Here is a 19266-nt window from a genome sequence, read left to right as displayed (position 1 = left end):
TATGAACGCATTGGACTTGGACCATTTCTTTAAGCAAAGGTGTTCTGTAGAAAAGCGGGGGAGGGTTAAAAGTCAGAAAAGCCACCATTTGTATTGCAGTAGATGAGAAACTGTTTGAGCAGCGGAGTGGGGAAGCAGAGATGCCATTGTCAACTTTCTTTGTGTGTGATTTTCCAGGATCCTCGACAAACAGTCTTGTAACGTGTCCTGAGCCCCTCCCACAATCGACCCTGCAGGTTCAGGCCAACAACAGTAACAACAAGAAAGGGACTTTTACAGACGATCTTCACAAGCTGGTTGACCAGTGGACAAGCAAAACTGTTGGAGCTGCACAGACAAAACCTTCCTTAAACCAACTGAAGCAGAACCAAAAAAGGCAAGACATGGAGCCAAAGGCTAATCCCATGCAAACACAGAATGAGACATGTGGAGTAAGTGGCACTCCTTGAAGAACGTACCTTTTGCTATGTGTCTGAAAGCCTTTGCAGAACTCAGATTTGGAGGAGAACGTAAACTAAAGTTGCCTCAGATAGATGCTTCCTATAACTGTCCATCTCTTTTCATTAAGTACTAAACCAGATATTTTTTTAAAATTGCCTTTTGGAATAATCTTGAGGGATATATGGGCTGCAATATATATATAAAATATATATATTTTTAAATTGCAAACTGCTTATTAACAGCAATCTACAGCAATACTCATACCATTAGCCATGTGTTGCTCAAATCTTAACTATTCCTAAAGTTTTCTTCTTTTTGATGTTTAATATTAATTTTCCTTAGGCAGAACAGTGGCCGGGCTGGTGGCTTGGTGGTCGCGAGCCTTTGTTTTAGTGGAAGAGGAGTGAGCACTGTGCTGAGATAGGGGACAGATGGGCGTGTTTCTGACCCTTCCTTGTTGTACTGGGCGTCTTTAAGGCTATATGCCTTGTGAAAATGCCATCTTCAGAAAAGATGTGAAAGTAAGCTACAACAAAATGGAAATTGGAAGCGCCCCCATTTGTCCCCTGTTATTTTCAGTAGCAGGAAAAAAGCATTGTGATATGCATTTGTGTCTGCGTTCAGTGCTTGTTTTCATCGCTCAGTGATGATATGGAGGCAAGCACAAAAATGAATGTAGAATCCCAGTTTACAGTTGTGTCCCACCCTGGTCTGGGTTTCCTCTTCCTCCTCCTCATAGTTGGATGATTCTTTGACTAATAATTTTTGCTGGATTCATTTTTTTGGAAGACTGGTAATTGAGCCAAAGTAGAGGAAAATAAATTATTTTTAAAAGCAAAGAAATAATGAAAACAAAACCAGTGAGGGTCTGCTTTGTAATCCCTTGAAAACCAGATAACTGGATCTGCACAGTAAACCATTGCCTTTTTGGCATGTAGAAGGAAAAAAACTTATATGCAGCAGTAGTAGCTCTGTAGTTATTCATGAGGTGAGACATGCCAAAGCAGGAAACGTGCTAATGCATCTGATTTGGTACCTGCTGGTTCGGAGTTAGTAGGGTCACTGACTTCACAGGGAAAAGCATTTGTGAAAATGTATTAAGCAATTTTATGTCAATTCTTAATTGCCATAAATGGACAAAAACCAGAGTAAATAATTCTTCTCCATAGCGATGGTTTAACCACTGTAAACCCATTCTGGAGTAACAGCGACAACTACTTAAGACCCTATTAGTTCTCATAAAATAAGTCAAAGGAGGTGCTAGTAAACACAAATTGAAGATTTCTAGAAAGTAATGGTGAGGGCACAGAATTTGTTCTTTGAAGTCACTTTTTATTCTCTTTTGATGTGCTTTTTGCAGCTTGATCTTTTCCCTGAGACTCCTGCAGTAGTTTCAAGTATTTGAAGGGAGTGTTTTGCCCACTTATAACTCTGGAAAACTGTAGTTATTTTGCTTATTTAAATTGCACATTAACATCAATTTAGGGTTAATTTTACCTGTCTTGGTGTCTCTGTTTCCAAGCCTATGGAGAAGGCAGAATATTGCTGTGAGAGGAACAGGAATGTCCGTGTCTCAATATGCTGATTTTAGAGGGTTTATTTCTTTCTAGAACATGGCAGTTGTTTGAGGAATTAACAAGGCTGATTGAAGTCTTTTAGAGATAATTTACCAAGAGCTTAGAGAGGCTGGGATTCCTTGCTCTTCATTTCATGCCATTCCTTGTCAGCTGGAGACCTTGCGAGCCCCACACCAGCTTGCCCTGGGTGGTTTTGTGCATAAGGTCCTTGCAGGACCCTGTGGGCTGCAGAAGAGAGGCAAAGGTAGATGGTAAATATTCCTAGTGTGGTTATTGTTGGGGTATTTTGGCCATGAAGATGGCACAGCATGCCACAAATGATTTAAAACAGGGCAGTGGATATGGCTTAAGACTTTTACAGGGATTGTTTTTGTTGTTGAGCGTCATTCTGCTGTTTGTACCTTTTGAAATTCGCCCTAAAGGGAAAATTGAATTTAAGGAAGGAGAGGACTTCGTGTTGTTGGGAGAAAAATATCCAAAAGAGGAGGAAGGAAATTGTGTGAAAGGACCCTTAGTCTGGACAGCCAGACAAGTGACCCATAACATCAGTGCTTGGAGGGATGAATTACATGGGGAGATGTTATACCTGCACCGAATCACCGTTGAGTCCACCTTTTAAAATGGTATTGAAAAGACAAAAAGAACTCAGGAAATCACATAAAGGATGGAAAAAATAGCTTTCTAACAGGGAGCATATAAAGCTCAGGCTGTACTTCTTCAGTCCATCTGTTAACACCATCTTTCTGTCATCTTTTTGATCAAATACAAAAATGCCTTTGCAAGAAAAGAGCAAGGAGCACTAAACAGATTTCCAGTGCATCAGAGAAAGTTGTTATAAGGTATTATGTTGGGAATAAAGGCTAGATAAACTGGAAATGTGGTGATTCTTACACCTGTTTTTTTTACTGCAACAAACTAGCAGGAAACTGTTGGGGCAGGTTGTTTCATCTTCAGACTGGATGTTTTGTTTTAGGAGAAGCTATTGTTGGTCCTATACAATGATTGGAAATGAGAGGCAGGAGGGAAGCAGGATTCATACCTTCACTTCTAAATTGTCTCTGGAGGTTACTGGACAGAAAGATGTCTCCTTGAAGGGTTTTTAAACAGGAGTAGAAATGATGTGACTTGTCCCATGGTGCTTTGTTGGTTGAAGGTCCCCTGGAATTAGGACTGCACAGAGCTCTTGTCTGTGACTCGGAGGCCACATAGGTGATGAGCATCCTCCTGGGGTGGAAGTCTAGGGCTTCCGTTATACAAGGTATGACAAAGAAGGCATCAAATCAAATGGCCCCTTTCTACTCTCTATTTGGGGTTTTTTTCAATCTCTGGGCCTTATTGGTTAGGGGTAATTTTATTTCTTAATTTATTATTTTCTCTTACTGTCCCCCACTGTTATTAATATGCAGGGGACCTGTGTGTCATCTTCTCTTTCACCCTGGAAACAGAGGACTAACTTTCCCAAGTTACCTTTTTTGCTTGAGATGCTTCTACCAGCATCAGCAAATTGTTTGCTGTGTGAATACAAAATATTATTGGTACCTTTTTTTAACTAAGTGAAGGCTACTCTTTAAGGTTGGAAATAAGCTTGGAAGATAAATGGGTGGTGTGTTTAATAAGAGTTAGTGGGTTTATTTTCATCCTCCTTACCAGAAGTGTAGAAAGCAATAAAATAATTGGGATGCAGAGGAAGACTTTAAATTCTGCTTTGTTTCTGTGGAAGTTACCTGTCAGTTTGGCTGCAAATACTGGTTGATACATATTAGAAGTTTAGGGGGGAGCCTTTAGGCATCCAGTTATGTCACTGGAGCACTGATATATTCCTTTTCAAATGTTTTATTTAAACATGTAGATTCTCATCACCAGTAATTTGAAATGTAATAGGAGATATTAGGAAGAACTGAAGTCAAACTGGCTGATGATAGTTATTCCTCTCATGCTCATCCATGTGGAAGACATGATGAAATAATCCTTTTTTACAGGTAATTGTGGTTATCATCAGTCAAGGAATATGCTTTAGGAACATGAGCTGTCCTGTGTGTAAAGAGTGCTGAATATTGTGTAGTTAAGAGCATTATTTGAAGATGCCTGGGAATAAAGGGATTACCAAAAATGTTTTCTATTCCTCATACCGTTAGGTAGCTCCATGGGTTTTAAAGAAAAAACTATTACCCCAAAAAAGCTGTAAACATGTTCCAAGTCCATAATAAGGTTGTTTCTGTGAACATGCAGGTCTATGTCAGTTGGTGACGTGTGCTGGGCCTTAGACACCATCAGTAATAACTGCACATCTGTTTGTATTTAGTACATCTTGATTTTAATGAGCTGGCTGCCTGGAAGTAGGCTTTCTGGAGATAGCCACAGACATAAAAACAGAGCGGAAGGACTATTAACACCTTTTACTGTGTCCTCTGTCTCCATTGGATTGGAAGAATAATAAACAACAGGATGAATCTGTGTTTGAAACTATTCGACACCGCCTTCTTGGTCTGAATGTCAGAATAGCCTTCCAGGAACCTGGAAGAGAACAAACACAAATCTTCAGTAGCACCTAATAACTGGGTTTTCAGCAAACTGGAAAAAGGTGATAACGATGTATTAGCATCCTTGCCCTGCTCATGTTGGCAGCCAGCTCCAACCTTGTCCTGTGATTCAATTTTGTTTCAATGGTAGTTGGACCATACAGAAGTAAAACAGTAATGCTAGTAATGTAGCCATCAAAATGTAGCTGGAAGAAAAATAATCTAAATCCTGCATTTTTAGAATGGGTTGTGATAGTTACGGTCAGCTTTCACAGAATTACCTGGTTTCATCTGTTCTAATGTAAAAACATATTTATAATAAGTCAAACACAACTCTCAGCTATATAATTTCACAGTAGCCTAAGTGTGAATATTGCTAAAATGGCACTTTACAGCTTGCTTGGTAAAGCATGAGAACAAGGTGGAGAGTTTTAAAGAAGTCCAAAGAACAGATTTATTTTTTTTTCTGAACTACCATAGCCTTTGTCCAGTGGGATTTGTTTCATTTTTACATGTTTTTGTGTATGTTCTTCTTTGTGTATATATTTTTCTTGTTTTCTAAATGAGTATGTGTGATTATTTGGGGGAACAGGAATGAATGGCAGCAAGGGAAGGACTGGCAGCAGAAGGCAGGCATTTGGGGAAGCAGGAGCAAGAGGTGGCTCTTACGTGGCAGGGACTTCTAGAAGCCCTCAGGGCAGAGGCTGAGTGCAGGGAGAGGTTGGCAAGTGCAGGAGAGGAGGCGGCGTGAGCAGACGTACAAAGGCAGCAGACAGAGATGCTGCCAGAGGTGTTCGTTCAGTAAGTATATTGCTTATATAGAGGAGGTTAATTGAGATGCAGAGGGAAAGAGGAGGGGAATTTCACTTCTTTCGCATATAATATAGGACACATTTTAGGATGTCAACCCAGTCTCCTTTCCAAAAAAACCCTAGAACCTATTAAATATCTCTAGCTGACAGATTTTTGTTATGTAGTGATGACAGACATAAATTTTGCAGTGCATTTGTTAAATTCATTAAGTTTGAGACTGTGTCTACCTTATCAGCCTCATTAAGGCCAAGGCAGCTGACTTTACTAGGCTCTAGACGGGCAGCAGAACAAACAGAAGTAAATTAATATTGTAATACTAAAAATGAAGTAATGCCATCCATAGCTGGCTAAATCATATAATCAGTCTCATTCCTCATGAGTAGTGTTGCATCATCTAAAGTTGAATTAGGAAGGGAAAAGACCACTTCTGCTTTACACTCCTGCAGGAGTATTAGAGTATTTTAAATAAACCCTGAACACTTGTCCTGTATGACTGCAGGCTATGGCTATAAAGATCTTTTGTTTTTCAGTGATCTCTAAGCACTGGTTGTTAGAGCTGGATACAGGAGGCTGATGTTGTACCAGTTGTTTTCAATTCTCAAGGTATCTTCAGTATAAAAGAAACAACACCCATATCTTCAAGCTGTGGGTAGAATACCAAAGCCCAGAAAATGCACTGGAAGCTGAAGCCTTGTGCCCACTAGGATATAGCGTGCTGTAGTTGATGCATATCTTGGAATCAACAGCTTTGGGCCAGAACTGGCACCTTTTGAACAAACTTGCAAAAATGACAAGGTAATAGCTAAGAGGAGAGGTCACCTGGGCAAGCATGGAGCTACAGATAACAAATGTGTCCTTTCAGCACAGAATTGGCCAGCCCGTGAGTGATGGGAGAACTTATGGGCTCACAGCTTCCCTTGTGAGCTTCAGCCCCCGCAGCAGCTGTAGGGCTTGTGCTCAGGGGTAAAATAGCCTTACCGTTGACAGGGCACCTGGCTGTGCCACACGTCTCAGGAGCTTCCTTCGCCATACTTCCATTAAAATACCAGCCTGATTGATTGAAATGCTGAGCTAGTTCTGGTCACAGCTATGACTTTGACCCTGGCGTAGCTACACACCTTGTCCATCGCTCTGTGAATGTCCATCTGCTTCCCTTTGAATTTTATTTACGAACAAGTGACTTGTAGTCTCATGACTTGCCCAGAGCTGGGAAATCCGTGGCTCCTTGTGCTCTTTTGAGGACTCTTCTGGTGCACATTGATTTTGATGTTTCTGTCGGCATCCACATGCAGGAAGAAATGGGTTGTTTCAGCCTCCATCGGTGTTGAGTTGTCATAGCTGGTTAAAAGATGATGGTTAAAAAAATAGCTTTGACCCAAGAGACTTCAATCCAGGGGAAGACACAAGAGCTAGATGTCTTGTTGCCTCTTAAAGTGTGTGTTTTGCTTAAAGTGTGTGTTGAAGTATACAACAAAGGTAGAGGAAGGGACCTTAAATCATTAATGTGCATTTGTCACAACATTAACAGGTTTCAATAAGTATGTGTAATGGCTGGTTTTGGAGCACGATGCAGTTTTATTCCTGGTTGCACATACGTAACCTTAAGTACAGCTGCTGCTTTCTGCTGCTTTACTGAATAATTTAGCTGAGAATGAAAAAGTCAAGAAACATGAATCTGGTAGAGGTAGATTTCTCACTATTTTCAAAGAACTGAAAATAAACTTTTTCAAGTTAGCAAGTGGTCCTATTTAAAAATTGTAAAATGTCACTTTACATTTTCACTATAATCTAGTGCTTGTATAAGCAATTATATATTTTGGTACATTTATGGGTGTCCATTGTCATCCACTCAGTTGTCTAGTTTGGTGGAAACCGTCATTCTGAGGATGTTAAAACAAGTGTCTAGTAATAGCTTAAAGAAGACTTCAGGTCTTAAATATGTCCTTAGTTTCTCTGTTTCTTGTTCTTTGGTTTCTGCTGTTAATTTTGGTGGATTTTTATACGTAAATAATGTTAAACTCATTGTACTGAAGCAGATGTTTCTCTTAGTTGGATGCTCACCATCAGATTCAGGTTTCAGATTAGAACTGGAGGCAGTAAAATGAAGAAGGATATCAGGTATTTTTCTGTTTTTCTAAAATTTGCTTTGGAGCACGGGTTAATGCCCCAAAGCAGTAAATCCCAGAGTGACATTGCCATTTTTATTTTAATTGAGAAGAGATACTAAAATCAGAAACGTGCTTACTGCATTCCACATGTATATACATATATTCATTTTTTTCTGCTGAAATTTCACTTTCATACCAATTTTATTGATTTAATGTGAAATACCAAATCAATAGAAAATTCCCCGACTTAAATAATACCCTTTTTTTTTCTTACACCATGAACAGGTGCTGGCTTGGTGGGAACCACGGCAGGGAGCTGTAAATTCTGTGAAATTAAAAACATAATGAACTGCTGCAAATGCCATCCGCAGAGGGAGTGGGCAGCATTTTGGATAATGATTGTTTCCGTGGTATTGCGCATGATGGAGCATATAATTTGGGATGCTCCACCGTCCCTGTGTTTAGGAAGGAGAGCTCTTTCCCTGCCCCTTGCATGCAAAAACTGAATAACTGAACTGGATGTTAATAGCATTTTTAAAAAATCCCTGGAATTGGTTCTTGAAGCCTCTGAGACAGGAGCTGCTCCCCCCGTGTCCTTGCTGGTTTACCTTGCCTGGTCTCAAGCACCACCAGTGCTGGGTATTTAACTGCCCTGGCAGGTATCTTTCTGTTCTTTGCTACCCTTAGTTCAGTGAGGCCGGACAAAACAACTTTTTACAGAAATACGTGCTAGAATTTTTAAAGCCTGTTCTGAGGATGGCTGTAAGAATATGAGATTTGGGTTAATCCTGCATTTAGTTTATTTGCTCTTATGCACAAGTCAGGGTATAAAAGATACTTGAGTTCCTTTGGATACTTGTGGCTTTTCACGGCTTTTTGTGTTGTTCCATTCTCACCCGTTCAGTGATGCTTCCTGCCTCCTTAATAGTAGGATTATATTCAGACAGCTTTCTCCTCCTCCCCATATCGACCTTTCTTAGCAATTTCCAATTTTTTTGTCTTTAAAAAACAAAACCCCACAAAAAACCCCACAAACAAACAAAAACAAAAGAAAAGAAAAACAATTTAAGAGAAAAAAAAAAAAAGAAAAACCCACCCCCCAAGCTCCAAGGACACCGTGCCCCCCCTGTGCTCCCCTACCTGGCGCTGACAGCCCACCTGCGGCTGCCCGAGGCGGGGCAGGGGTGCCGGCAGGGGCCATGCTGCCACGGTCCTGGCACACACACGCGTGTCTCGGCACACACACGCGTGTCTCGGCACGCCAGCAGTGCCGGTGGCAGGTGGGGAAAGAGGAGCTTAATAGCGATGCTTTTTGTATTTTTCTTTTCGTAGGTTAATTCAGTAAGAATGGGATTGGGGAAAAAGTGCGTTGTTCCAGTGTCTTGCCCCTTGCCCGCTGCATTAGCTCCTGGAGCTTCGCCGTCCCCAGCAGTGGCCATGCCAGGGCCTGCCCTCTCGGGCATGGTGACACCGTACGCGATGCCTCTCTGTCCGTACGGAGGAGTGTTCCCCACGCCTGTTTACGGCATGCCGTGGCCGAGGCCGGCTGCGCAGCCCAGGATTGTCGGGGCTCCCAGCATCGCACGGTTCTCGCCTCTCGGCAAAACCTGCTTGCAGATGTACCCGGTGCCGCTGCAGCGCCCCGCTGCTGAGCCGCCCGGCCCACACCTGCGGATGACGTAGTGTGGGTGCCTGGCGGGTGCCTCGCCGCAGGTGACGAGGATTCCGGCACTGTCACGTGGAGCGTTTGATCTGTAGATGCCATATGTGTTGGACGAGGCTGCGGTCTGGTCAGGCCTGCTAGCGTACACAGCCATACACTGCATCCAGCAATCACTGTGAAATGGTTTCACACAAGATAGTTTGTTTGTTATGGCAATATTTGCTTATATTTCATTGCTGAAGACACTTTATTATGTTGTGTTCTGATGTTTTACACTCGCGATTCTTAAAGTCGATGTACTTGAATTGATGACTAGAATATTGTACTAACCCCTGCAGGAGTACAGTGCCTTGAATTTCAGCTTTTCAGTTTCAGCTGGAAAGAGATGTAAAATTATTTGAAAGGTGTATTTTATTTACAATCTGCTTGGGAGTTCTTTTTATTTGCAAAGATATTGGAGGTTTACAGTCAACGTTCTTCATTAGTTTCATTCTGCTGTAAATGCTTTTATTTTAGTCCACAGGTTAAATTTTCATTTCCGAAGCTTTTAAAAAAAAATAATTGTGAGTTTTGTTTGAGATGCCAATCAAAAAGGTGTTTGTGTTTGTACAAGGAGTAGTGAAATGCACATTTTAAAATAGGAGCATTTACAGAGTGATCCAAGTAAGTTGTATATAAGGACAGGCAATAGCTTCAGGCAGTGCAATTCATTCTCTTCCCCAGTTTTTGGTAAAGTTGTTGTGGACAGCAACTTGTTTCTCTAACAGGCAGGCAAATACATTTTTTTCGGGATCAGCAGCAAATGGTATTACATTTTCTTTCCCCTACTGGGCTTTTATAATTTAGTTAAATTACAAATTCATGCATGCTTCATAAGTGAAGAAATCTAACTGAAATCTTGATTGTAGGAGAACATATCTCCAGGTTACTGTAAGAACCATGTAAGTACAGCACTTGCATGTATTCTGGCTTCGGTTCGGCCACCGGGGTTAAGAATGGTGTTTTGCCACTGATGTGCTAGTAGTATTTAGTACTGAAACAGAATAATAATGTGAAGCTATTCTTTTTCATATCTGATACTTCAGTTTTGGAATCTCACCACCTTTTACTTGAAAACTATTATTTTATTTTTTATTTTTTAGTTTTAATTAAGTTTGCACTCTAGGTGGCATGGACACCTCTCTCCTGTTTGAAAGTTGCTTTTTGCCTGTTTGTGCATAAAGTCTCCACCTGCACCTCTCAGTCTAAAGGCACAAGATAACCACTAAAACTGATTTGCTGATGGTAAGTCTCCTTTCCCTCGAAAGCGCTAAGGGAGAGCGTTACAGGCACAGGTCACGAACCAGGCGGTCACATCTGAAGGCACATCGCTCTGTATCTCTACTGCAATGACATTTTATACTGTCTGCTGAAGGACAGAGATGTCTTGTGCTGCCAAGCTGTGAATTGTATAGTTCTATTGTACTTTGAGCATTATATCTGTCTAAATTATTTTGTTTGTACCCTTTGAATATATTATTCCATCAATTCAGTTAGAATTGAATTTTATAGACAATTATGCAGAGTCTTCTGCCTGGGCAAAATACTTACTGTAGTAAGAGATTTCTGTTCTCTGTAACGTGTATCTTTAATTTGTTTGGGTTTTTTAGATTCATGTCTGTATGCTTCATGAGCAAACATGGAAAATATGTTCTCACACCAGTTTTCCTTCGGCTTGCACTGAATCTTACAGTTTATGTCGCTAATTGCCTGTTGTATAGTCCATCCCTTGTATACTGACAAAGTCAGTGGCACTAAAAACCCCGAGAAATTGTATAGATTAAAAAGAAGAAAAATAAACATTTTGTGCTTGAAAATTGTGTGAAAAACCCAGTGTTTTTCTAAAATGTAGAACTGTTGATTCCCAGCTGTTCCGGGTAACTCTACATTTGTTTTCCAGACTATTATCCCTTGATTTGTATAGAAGGAGCAGATGGGATGCCTCCACTGTTTCTCAGGTTCTGCCCATAACTGACACGTCCCACCTCTTGGCAGCTGTAGAAGTGAAACAGTGCTCCAGAAGTCATGTAGTGCCACCACGCAGGTTACGTTGCTTGAAATCCCCTGCCCGCTGCAGTGTTTCTGCTGTTATGCTGCTGCAGAGCAGACGAGACTGGAACATTTAACGAGTTCTTTTAAGCAGATGGTACACCAGGATTGCTGGTGGTACACAGGAGGATGTTAGAGTTTGGTCGGTGGTGAAAGAGGCACGTGGACTGTGTCTCTCCTACACTGAAAAGTGCTAGGGGAGCCCTTTTAACTTTATCCTGGCATCATTTAAATGCGAGGAAGCAAGGATATGAGGTTCGGCCCTGATGCAAGCACCCCCTTGGCAGTTGCCATCACGGGCGTAGGCTGCAGGACGAATTAGGAAAGGACTGGAGGTTTCATACTCCTGCTTCTGTCTCCCCGCGCAGCTGACCCGTGCGGCTTTGCTCTGTGTGCTGCCTCCAGCTGCAGGGCTGCGCTCCCTGCTCTCTCCCGCAGGCCGGGGCCGCGCTGCATGTGCTGGGCACCCGGCAGAGCCCGCGGCGGGCAGGAGGGGTGACCTGTGTGAGAGGGGCTTAAACGCAGCTTTCACATTTCCAGGGGTGTGTTCCTAACTATTGCGTCTTTAGCTGGTATTGGGGCCGAATAATGGCTCAGAGGTTGATGTTTGTATTTCGCTATTCATGATTTTAATTTTCTGATAGCTGCCTTGGCTGCAATTATTCTGACTATTAACTTCAAGCTATGTTTTATTGCCCTCCATCATGTCAAAGGGTGCTTTGACCCTCAGTGGCTATTAAGCAAATGACATGAGATTAAATGGGACAACTTCTTGAGCAAAAGCTGAGCAAAGAAGCAAGAGGGACCTGAGTCTGCACCATCAGAAGTGGGGGGGTCTGTACTATACCCAAAAAGACATTCCCCTGCAGATCCCAGAACAACTAATTTTATTCCTGACTTTGAATATTGCTTTGATGTGCAACAAACAGGTCAAACACACTGAGTAGAATTCCTCGCCTCACTGGCTGCAGGCCCGCAGCTGTGTCCTGTAGCTCTGCATCTTCCGACGGCGCCAGCACTGCTCTGCAAGGATGCCTGTGAAGTCACTATGGATCTTCAGCTTCAAAGACGAGTTTTCCATGAGGGAGCTCACAGATCCCCCAGTTTTCAATCTTATAGAAGTTACAGAAACTTAATACGAATATTGAAAGAATGTTTTAAACTGCCAAGTCATGCACCCGGTAGTTCAGAAATGCCAAATTAAGTTTGCCCATATGCCATTAATTTGGCTTTCCGATTGCCGTGCATCATGATGGAGTATCTAAATGCATAATCACATCCTGCTTTCCCACCCCATCCCCGGCTTGCTTGGAGCGGGGCTGAGCAGGGGGGAGAGCTGCTGCCACCGTCGCTGCTTGTCTGCTGCAGGGACACAAAGCGGGCAGCTGGAGATGGCAGGGAGAAACATTTGAGTGGTTTAAGGGTCTTTTGCAAATCCTGATTCAACCTCCCTGACACACATTTCATTCCAAAGAATGATGTAAAATTGGCCCTTGCAGTTTCTTTGCATGTTTAACTCTGGTCTTCATTCCACAACTTTAATGAGCAAATACTACTTAACTATTACTTTACACCTATCTCCAAAGTGATCCTTTTTTGCTGTCTACTGTATAACTACTTTACTTTTTCTCTGAAATATTTGACATTGGCTTGTATCAAAGACAAGATGAGGGATTGAATGGGCCAAATGGGGCACTCTCTTTGCTCCTACAGAGATATTAGTGTTCAGGAACAGGGCGCCTCATGCTAAATGGCGGTATTTCTGAAATGAATTTCTTATTCAAGTTGCAGGCTTTGCCATTTGGTATTTGTGGAAGGAAACCACTAATACTTTTGAATCAGTCATTAGTTTAACTTGGCTTTGTCAATAGTTGCTCTTCAAGCAGGTTTTTTTGTCATCCCAGTGCACTATTTTCAATTCTAGAACATTCAGAATTTTTCCAAACAAGCCCCATGGACTTAGCACTTGGTGGGTCCGTGTCGGTATTGTTCAGTTAGTGCATGTTTGAGTAGGAAAAACATCTGTCCTCCTACATTCTTCAGAAGTTGGCTTTGGAGAGTTGTAATCAGAAGTCTCCCTTCTGAAACCGTGACCTCAGCATTGCTTTCCCTGTCCCCCCCTAATTAAGCGAAGTGTTCGAGCCTTTTTATGACTGATGTCTTGGATGTTAGCTAGTATGGCAAACACCTACGTAGATTCCTGCCTTGCTGCCAACTAGCCCCCACCTGAGTTTTCAATAGATGCTGTTGAAAATGTTGGCTTGGAGACAGAAGTCACAAATGAAATAATTTATGACTGTGTTTAATACCTTAGTGAGGTTTCCTTGTGTTATCTGGTTCCTTGTCTGCACTTCTCAGTCCCCGATTTCTGGTGATGTCTGTGGAGAAGGATGGCGGTGCTGGAGAGGTGTGTGGTTGCTGAATGTGGTCAAGGTCTCTCTGCAGAGTATATGTGCAGGGAGTTCACGTGCTCTTCGTCGTCGCAGACGAGTATCTTGCTGTGGGATTGAATTTACAAAACAGCAAAACCATAATTGTGGAATGTCTTGCTATGGTTATTTGTTATTGATTAAATCCTTGAGAAGCATTTCTTTGATTTTTGGTGTTGGGCTGTGGCTGGCTGGTGCTTAGGCGGGCTGAGCTTCAGTTGAGTATTTGGGGAAGCTGTCTAGTGTGCTGATCCATGTGGTGTTTCTTCGGAAGGAACCTGGTAAATACAATTATTTTCCTGTCTATATACTCCTGAAATGAACCATTGATCAGACTGGAATTGTGTTGTGACTTACACATGTTGATGACTTTTTGCTGGGGTGATACTTGATTTTTCAGGTAGCTCTGTTTGTGAAGCCATCCCTGCAGATGCAGCAGGAAAATGATGTTCCAGCCCCTGACTGTCCCGGTTCTTTTATTAATGCAGATAAGCTCAGAAGTGCAACATAATGAAATGGATTTTAGGAGCTGTCAGGTTACAAATTCTGCGTTAGGAAAGAATTTGTTGCTCAGAGGGATTTGGATGTACCGTGATGCTGACGTTAGCTGCGTAGGTAAATAGATTACTTATAACTGATTCATCTGAAAGGCAAGCTTATACCAGGAGGCAGCAACTTCTGTAAATTATGTGGCCTTTTCTGCTCTTTTTTCAGCAATAGTTGTAGTGTACTGTCAAGATTGTCGCTGTGTACACTTGGATCTATATTTGACTGTAAAACTTCTCCCCTGCGATAACTTTCACATGAAGAATTTAGAGGCTGCGTAATTCAAGCCCTTCCATCTTACATGCAAAGCTTTAGATTTTGCTTGATAAGTGTGGAGAAGCTATGCATAGACAACCTACGATTTTGATAAAGTATCTGTAATAACAATGAAATTCTTGTGACGATTTCTTGGTTTTTCAAAGTCTGGTGAGCAAGGGAAACTTGGATTTATTTCATTTGATGTAGTGCTACTGGATGGATTCACACCATATATTTAGTGTGTTGTATCTGCACATTAACAAGGCAGAAGGAAAAGTTAGGATGTTTTTTTCCCTCTCTGAAAGAAGCAGATCCCCATACTTGGCCTTTCATTATTGAGGCGACACTGAGTGCAGCTACAGCACCATTGCTCTCGAGGAGCTTCAGGTGATAGGACGGGCATGGCAAGAGCCTCTTGAGCCACTCTTCTGGGGACCTTTTTGTGTCTGTCATAGTTTTTCTGAGATATTCAGGGCTTTGACACTTTGTAAAAACCTAGGAAACTTAAGAATAAATAACCAGCTGCCAGTCCTCATCAAATGGGTGTTCTTTAGGTCTGACATAAAATACCCCAAAAAAGTATTTACTTGTGTGTTGTTTGGTTTTTTAATTACTTTGCAAATAAGGTAAAAACTTGCTCAGCATTCACTTTTTGTTCATCAGGCTAGATAGACTGTATCTAATATCTTTCTCACTGTTAGTCAGTAGCTACAAGATGTGTAATCGCTGCCTTTTTCCCGTAGTTCTCCCCAATACAGAGACAATTTTGCGTATAACTGAGTTCGCTGATCTCTTCAGTGCTGTTGTCCTTTCAGTCTTTGATTGAAAGTTCAGATCGACTTCAGAGTGAGAAGTCAAGAGGTTGTCCTTGGGATGTGGGATAAACATCTGAGAGGGTTCGTGTGAAGAGTCAGGCACCTGGAGAGCTTGCTCTGGGTTTGGCTTTATGGCTGATCTGTGGGGTAGCCAGGGGTCAGGCCCACTGCTGCCTTAAGGCTTTCCCCTGTTACCTGGAGATAGTTAATTTTGTCTTGTTTTCCTGGATGAACTTCTGTGCCAAATGCTGGTCAATAGTGAGCAGATGCTGAGAACAATGGTGGGTTCAGGTGGATCTGTAGAACTGATGTTGATCAGAAGCTTGGGGAGGAATTTACAATCAAGGCATGATTTTTTCACTTCCTTTAAAAGTGGTTCTCCCTATAAGCAGACAGAGCAAGAAATACAGGGGTGAAAAAATTGGGACCGCATTTAATAAAAGCAAAGCCTAACACATGGAGACCCACCAGGAGCTATGCCAGACACAGATGACGTCTGTTTGCACAGTGCACTTTCCCCTGATGTCCCTTGCCCTCCCTGCTGTTCTAAGAGACTCACTGCGGTTTTTTTCTGAAAGCATCTAGCAAACTGTATGCTATATAAAATCCATATATGCTTGCAGATCCAATGACGCCGTGCATGTTTCCGTGCCGTAGAGTGAAGGGCTGTGGTGCATGTCACTGTGAGCACGTCACCAGCACAGCCGATGCGTAGTGGTGGGGCATGTGCTGCGGCATGGGGGGGATGCATGGTGGCACCCTGGCCTGCTGCTGCTTCAGCCTTGTGCTGTGCTCTTGGCACCCTCGTTGCGTTTTGTTCTGGTACGGTCACTTCAAGCCCTCGGCATCTTTGTGCCCTTTCACGTCTGGCCAGTCATCTCGCCCTGCGAAGGGTGGTGGGGACTGATGGATCCCATTCCCACTGGTGTGGGGTGTGCTTCCCAGGTGGGAGGAGGATCCTAGGCTTGGTCCTGTTTGTCAGACAAGGGAGGCGAGCTTGGGCCGTGCTGCTGAGCCTGCAGGGACCAGAGCCGGTGCCCGTGACTTGCCCCAGACGTCCTGCCACCCCTTCAGCAGCCTCCTGTGGTGGCTGCCAGCTGCCGTGCAGCACCGTGTCTCTCTCCCTTCCCTACTCAGCAAGAGAGCCCCATAAACTGAGACAAACGCTGGGCGTCTTTGCTGGCTTTCTCTGTTTCTGTTCCTGTGAGACTAGTTCTTCCCCTGTGGGAACTGGGTCTGCAGTCTGAGTGACTCCACAAGGTGCTTGGGTTCTGCCACCAACATAAATATGTTTATGTTTCTAGACTATGAGTACAACGCAGGTGATACGTTAACAGAGGATTTCAGTTTCTGTTTCCCTGCGGTACCCAAAACGTGCACAGCGGCTGGCACGCTCTGGCAGAAGAATCTTCTGCGTGTTCTGGGTCTGCAATCTCATGTGGCCCTTTTGGGTTTTGTTTGCGTTTTCCTATATGTGAAATCCATATACAGATTATTTTTTTTTTTTTTAGATTCTGAAAATGAGATCGTCAGCAACTGACGCGTGGCCCCCTCAGCTACGGTGCCAAGCACGAGGCCCTGCCATGGCTAAGGAGGAGGAAGAGGAAGATGGGAAGTGATTTATCATGTGTGAGAAATTCTGTGCCGTTCTGGTCCACTCAACACAATTTTGTAACTTCTTTCTAATCATTTTTTTATTTATAGTTGGAAATACAAAAATGTTATGCAAAAAAATAAAGGAGAATTATTTTGGGGGAAAAGGATTTTGTTCAAAATTGTTCCCTTCTGTTGTGAGCCAGGTTCCCGTGAGCAGTGGCTGGAGAAGAGGGAGGAGGAGGAGGCACTCCTTCAAATACTTTTTGTTTCACACATTACAATTGTACTTTAAATAATTTTCCAAAAGATAAGCTAGGCACTCATATTCAGATTCTAGTACAAAGAAGATAAGTTCCAATTCCATTTAAATTTCTCACAGTTCTTTTGTAAAGATAATGCTCTCTTAAATCCGCTTAGATCAAGTAAAGACACCTACAGAGGCTTCACCAGAGAGCAAGTTTGTACTTGTCACTTCCCTTTTTACCTCTTTCTTTTTCTTATAGACCAGCCACATTTTCTTGCCAGAGTTAAATACAGTTCTCGAGTCACTTCTAATTTTAAATATAAGACTAAAATCCTTCTACAGATGAGTCGGTAATTGGAGCAATTTTTAAAAGACTTTAAAGTGCCTTCAAGAAGCTAAAATTATGTAGTGGGAGATTTCTTTTTCTTGATTCACTGACGATGGGTTTCAGCTGTCTCCTGGGTTGAGGTGATGTACAAAGTAGTTTGTAGCAATAATCTCATGAGTAATCATTTATTATAAAGGACTACTCAACTTTTTTTCAGAAAGATGGGTTTTAGCACTGTTCCTAAGGAGTGGGAAAGTGTGCTGCTCTTGCTGTTACGCTTGGGCCCCAAACTCTTCCAACCCTCTGCTGCTGTGCTATGCACCCAAGGACCTCAGTTGCTTCCCTCTTAAACAGTTCCAGACCATGATGTTCTGACCTTTTCACTCTTGTTTTTGATACCAGAGAAACAGGAATTTCTATTTGCTCATAAGTCATTCAGTACAGTCCTTTCTCCCAGCTGGAGCCTGGCGTATTGTTTTGTTGTTATCTGCCATGTCTGTCTCTTCCAAGTCTTGGTTCTAAATAATAAATCTTATTTTGATGCTGTTGTTCCCTATTTCCTTTCCACCTTGGCTTCTCTTGCTGATGAGAGCGCAGGTGGATTTAGAGATATCGCTGAAGCTCAAGAGTCCTTAGGCAAGGAACCATTCAAACAGTTTGTAAATTCAGAGTTTTGAAGCCCCAGTGCCAAAATACATATATTTGTGTTAACTTTGTGCTTCTCTGGGGTGCCTCCTGTCCTGTCCTCGTCTAAGGAAATGAAACTGATCTCCTGCATGAGAGCAGGGGCTAGATAAGTGATAAAGGCTGTTGCTAAATTGTTGCTTGCCTTGGGCTTTCCTGCTTGTAGGAGGGACCAGAGCTGTTTCCCTTTCCTAATGGGTGGGAGATGTGGGGTCCAACTGCGTGCTACACCTTTCATTTTCTTTTTTGGTTGCTGTTATCTTTCACTTGGCTGTGAATACACCTCCCTTGCCCGCCAGTCCTGCATGCCACTGCTGGCATTGCCAGCACGCTGGGTACAGGGGACAAGGGTGTCACATCCCTGACGTGCTTCTCCGGGGATGAGTCACCATTCCAGTGATCATGGCCACAAAACACTGTGCCTTCACCTGAGATTTTTATTCCCTGTAAGTTTAAAAGGCTGCTTTCTCCAGAGAAATCCCTTGCTGGGTCTCCTGGGGTCCAGGTCATCTTCTGCGTGGGCAGCCTTCATAAGTTTTTCTGATGCCTGACCCTCTTCGCGCCTCCAGCAGACCTTTGGGCTCCTCCATGGCTATGGCTGCAGGAAGCCAATGGGCCTGTCTCCAGATAAGTATTTTGAAAATAATCTATTAATATTCAGATTAAATATAAGGATTAGTATCAGGATTAAAGATTAAGAGTAGAAATTGTGACAAACCCTAGACGGGGGTTGCTCCCAACCTCTGATAAACCTGCCGAGCTTTAGATAATCTCTTCTGCAAAAGGCTGATCTGTTTTGGTGTGTAGCCCACATATTTACTGCTTGCATTGCAGTTTGAAATAAAAGCCCTAAGAGGTGCAAAGGGTCCTTGAGCTCCTCCAGTACGAACTGTTGAATGAGATCCTCTAAGGAGGAAGAGCTGGGCTTTGGTGCTTCTTCTCCCTACCCGCTGTCTCTAGTTTCTCTCTTCCTTGCAGAGCAATAACAAATGTTCTCTCGATCTGATGTCATGCTAACATTCAAGTTTAGAGTTTAATCAGAAATACTTTCTGCTGGCCATAACCAAAAGCCCAAGCAGGTGAGTATGACCAGCACAAGGTTTAATATAGTACATAAGAGTGAAAAGGATGAATACGAAGACCTGAGCTTTAACTTC

At 42.6% G+C, this 19266-nt stretch overlaps 1 protein-coding gene across 12 annotated transcripts in view; it reads left to right on the top strand.

Annotated features, from left to right (window-relative positions):
• The window catches only part of WNK2 (WNK lysine deficient protein kinase 2), a 114633-nt gene extending 96667 nt beyond the window's left edge, over positions 1–17966 (top strand). For 8 of the 12 annotated variants that reach the window (XM_074879826.1, XM_074879834.1, XM_074879829.1 and 5 more), the window contains 2 exons: positions 178–431; positions 8791–10977. In XM_074879826.1, coding sequence (XP_074735927.1) covers positions 178–431; positions 8791–9141 — 605 coding nt within the window. In that variant the 3' untranslated portion in view covers positions 9142–10977. Of the gene's footprint in view, positions 1–177; positions 434–8790; positions 10978–16768 lie in introns of those variants that run through there. The other 4 variants (XM_074879832.1, XM_074879836.1, XM_074879833.1 and 1 more) reach the window with 4 other exon arrangements.
• The last annotated feature ends 1300 nt before the right edge of the window (positions 17967–19266 follow it).

Source organism: Strix uralensis, chromosome 10, assembly GCF_047716275.1.
Source record: "Strix uralensis isolate ZFMK-TIS-50842 chromosome 10, bStrUra1, whole genome shotgun sequence".
NCBI lineage: Eukaryota > Metazoa > Chordata > Aves > Strigiformes > Strigidae > Strix > Strix uralensis.
The sequence above is the reverse complement of the archived record's forward strand: the minus strand, read 5'-3'. Positions and strand labels throughout refer to the sequence as shown.